The 3,407-nt window shown below is 53.4% G+C and overlaps 1 protein-coding gene across 1 annotated transcript in view; it reads right to left on the bottom strand.

Moving 5' to 3' along the window:
- Positions 1–2,656, bottom strand: part of ARHGEF26 (Rho guanine nucleotide exchange factor 26) — a 61,203-nt gene extending 58,547 nt beyond the window's left edge. Inside the window, exon 1 of the mRNA XM_082319369.1 lies at positions 1,562–2,656. Within this exon, the coding sequence (XP_082175495.1) occupies positions 1,562–2,641 (1,080 nt within the window). The 5' untranslated portion in view covers positions 2,642–2,656. The remainder of the gene's footprint in view (positions 1–1,561) is intronic.
- Between the last annotated feature and the right edge of the window lie 751 nt (positions 2,657–3,407).

The raw sequence follows: 3,407 nt of genomic DNA on the forward strand, positions 1-3,407 counted from the left end.
CCTTTCAGCATTTTCTTCTGATAATTTCAACAGGAAAGAGATACATACGCATTAAAAGAAGAATGCAAAATAACCAACAGTAACAAGAACTTCTGTTTTATTTGATACTTAGGCACCAAATTAATAGGCCCTAATCTATCAACTTCTGATGTTGCACAAGTATTCATGAAAACAATTGTTTCATCACAGAAAGTGAAAAGCTACTCCAGTTTTCCTTCTCTCATGCATTGTTTATATGTATTTGTCCCAAATGCTTCATTTTTCCTATGTTTCAAAAGCACAGTGTACTAGCTTTACAAGAGTTCAGTGAACTTGCAATTCATTCCACTGTCACTGGGCTTTTCTACGAGGATATAAGGTACACGACTGAGTGGTTGTCCCTTTCCACACACTCTCTAAAGAACAACCACATTAAGTATTTCGTAAACTAACGTTTTAAGACCAAAACAAACCTTTGAAATAAAACAGCTGTTTTGGTGCAACAAGTGGTATGGTCTAAGAAGTCTATTTAAAACAGTACTACTAGCAAGGAAGAGTTTTGTGTGTAAAGACAGGACAATGTCACGTCCTCCTATTTTCAACATAACTTACTGTTGAAGTCTACTACCAAAACCAAACCAAAACAACCTCCCCTCCCTACTCAGTAGTAGTTCACAATTTGATCGATTACTACTTCACCCCTTGTAGCGTTTTCATAAAAGCTTCCATAACCATAACTTTTAATTTGGCTGAAAATTGTCATAAAGCTGTTAATTATTTTAATAGCTACAGCATTACCCCTTAGCCTGGAGTACTTTATTACACAATTCCAAACATTCTGAGGAAATCTACCAATGTATTTTTTAAAAAGTAACAAATTATATTTAAAAAGAAGGAAATACAAGATGACAATATGGTATGTTCAAGTAAAAGAATATTTTCAGTAAGTCTTTACAATTTAATTTTAATACATTAACATTCAATATAAATCTACTATTCCTAAGGGATTACAACCAAGAATTAAAAACAGGCATTCTGCTTTTACTTGCAGGCATTAAAATTAAGCTACAAAAAGATACCTAAAGTGGTCTCTATCAATTTAAAAAAATCACACTCCAATTTTTAAAAATACTTTAAAAGTACTGTCTCAGAGGAGTAAGGGAGAAGTTAATTTTTCTGTCTGTCTGTCTACTCTAGCAGGCAGACTTTATTAAGTCACTGTCTCTTTTCTTCCTGTTTACTACTTTCTGGAAACACGTTTTAAAATATCAATTCGATTGTGAAAGAAAACCTCGATGTGCTGGGGAATCCAGCAGGAAATGCAAGCATGAGGCTGCCATCAACACATTTTTGAGCTGCACAGATTTCAACAGAATCACGTCGCTGAAGCCTCCGCCACTTTACTTCGAAAACAACACTTGTAAGTGATCTGTGAGACTCATCGATAACTATGAAAAGTTTTGTGGTAGCAAAAAGCAAACTGAAAAAAACCCAGCATTTATGGAAAACAAGAGATTGCAAATCACGTTCCTGTGTAGTCTACACCGTTCAAATCAACATGTCACCAATCAGCACAGCTTACCTTTATCCTCCCCAGGCTCGAAAATTTCTCTTTATCTTCAACAACTGCTTTAAGTATGGGCTGGGACATTCTGTTTTTTTTCTTAAAATTAGAAGAGCTGTCAAAGTCCACGCCGCTCACCACCGCTCTGCGGTAGGATGTCGACCTCAGGCCGCGCCTCAGGTTCCCTGGGCTGTCCAGGTCGCCCTCGGCCTCTTCCTCAGCATCGGCTACCAAAGGCACGCTGAGGCTCTCCACCATGCTGCGGACCTTCAGCACCCTTTTGCTCGTCTCTGCATTCTGGCCATTGGCTTTGCTCGTCACCTTTATTTCCGAAGCCAAACTCTTGGGAATGATCTGCTGCGTGCCCACTTTGAGAGCGGCGGGGCTGTTGGTGCTCAGGACCACGGGCTGCTGCTCCACGGGCTGGTCCTGAGGGGAGACTGGCCTCTGAGGAGTTATGCCTTGCTCTGGGGACATCGCCTGGGAAACCACGGGGGGCCCCAGCAGCACTTTTTCTGGTATTTTGGAAACCCGGTTGCATTGCAAGGGCAGCGCTGCTGCGTTGTTGTTACTGGACGAAGGTGCTTTTCCAGTAGGTGAGGGCTGAGGGCTGTCTGTGAAAACAATCTGCTCTTGCTGCGGTGTAAGTGCTGACTGACTGGAAATCCTCAGGGGACGACCCAGCTGGCTTCCTGGTGAGGTAATGGTGCCGTTGGCAGTAAAACCGACAGAACTGTTCGAAACCAGAGGGAGCACCGGGGAGGACCGCTCAGGAGACAGCTCGGGGGAGACCGCTTTACAGGCTGGAGGCTGCACCTTCCCGTTGGACACCGATCCCATGCTGGAATTGAAAAACGAGGGGCCGCTCCGGAGCACTCCGCCGCCCGTGCAGCTGCTGACGGTGCGGGCAGGCTGAGTCACGGTGAAGCTGCACCTGTCCTCCACGGGAAAGTCGGTGAAAAGCACCCCGTTGGGGCTCTGGTACGACTGGGGCCGGGGTTTGCTCCAGGCGCGGGGCTGCGGCCGGGGGGTCGACCTCCTCTTCCACCGCGGCGCCGCCTTGTCGTTGGAGAGATCCGCCTCGCCCTCCCCATCCATCGCCCGCTCCTCGAGGCCGCCGCGACCTCAGGGCGGCGGCAGCACCTCCTGCCCGCCGCCGCTCCCCGCCGCCGCCCGCTCCCTGCAGTTCGGCAAAGGGGAAGCACACGGCACCGCTCGTCAGGCCGCGGCAGCCCCACCGGCGCGGCGGGCAGCGCCGCTTCCCCACACGGCGGGCGCCGGGCCAGCGCGGGCCGGGAGCGGCAGAAACGCCCCCGGCTCGCACGCGCCCCGCGCTTCCCGCCGCCGGGCGCTGCTCCCACCTGCGAGGGGCCCGCGCTGGGCCGCCCGGCCCCGGCGGCGGGGAGGGGAGGGCCCGTTCCCGGTCGCCGCCCGCCCGCCCGCCGCCCCAGTCCCACCCGCGGCGCCCAGGGCCTCACCTCATCGCAGCGCCCCCCTCGGAGGCGGGGGGGGGGGGAACGGCCGCCTCCCCGCCCCACCTGCGGCTCGGCTGAGGCGGAGGGCGGCGCGGAGCCCTGCCGCAGCCTTCCACCAGCCCCTGCGGCCGCGGCCACCGCGGTGCTGCGCCGGGCTGCCCCGCCACAGCCCGGCCCCGCCGCCGGGCCCCTCCCCTGCCCTCCGCCCCCGCCCCGCCGCCCGCAGAGCGCGGGCCAGCGCCGGGCCGCACAGGTAGCGGGCGGCGGGAGGGGCCGGGCTGCCGCCGGAGCCGGCGGGCAGGGAGGCGGGCGCCGGCCTCGCAGCCGCCCGGCTTCAGAGAAGCGTAACCCAGGCAAAGCCCGGGACTCGACAGGAGTAACGGGACTCA

The sequence above is a fragment of the Platalea leucorodia genome (genome assembly GCF_965183815.1).
Source record: "Platalea leucorodia genome assembly, chromosome: 8".
Lineage (NCBI taxonomy): Eukaryota > Metazoa > Chordata > Aves > Pelecaniformes > Threskiornithidae > Platalea > Platalea leucorodia.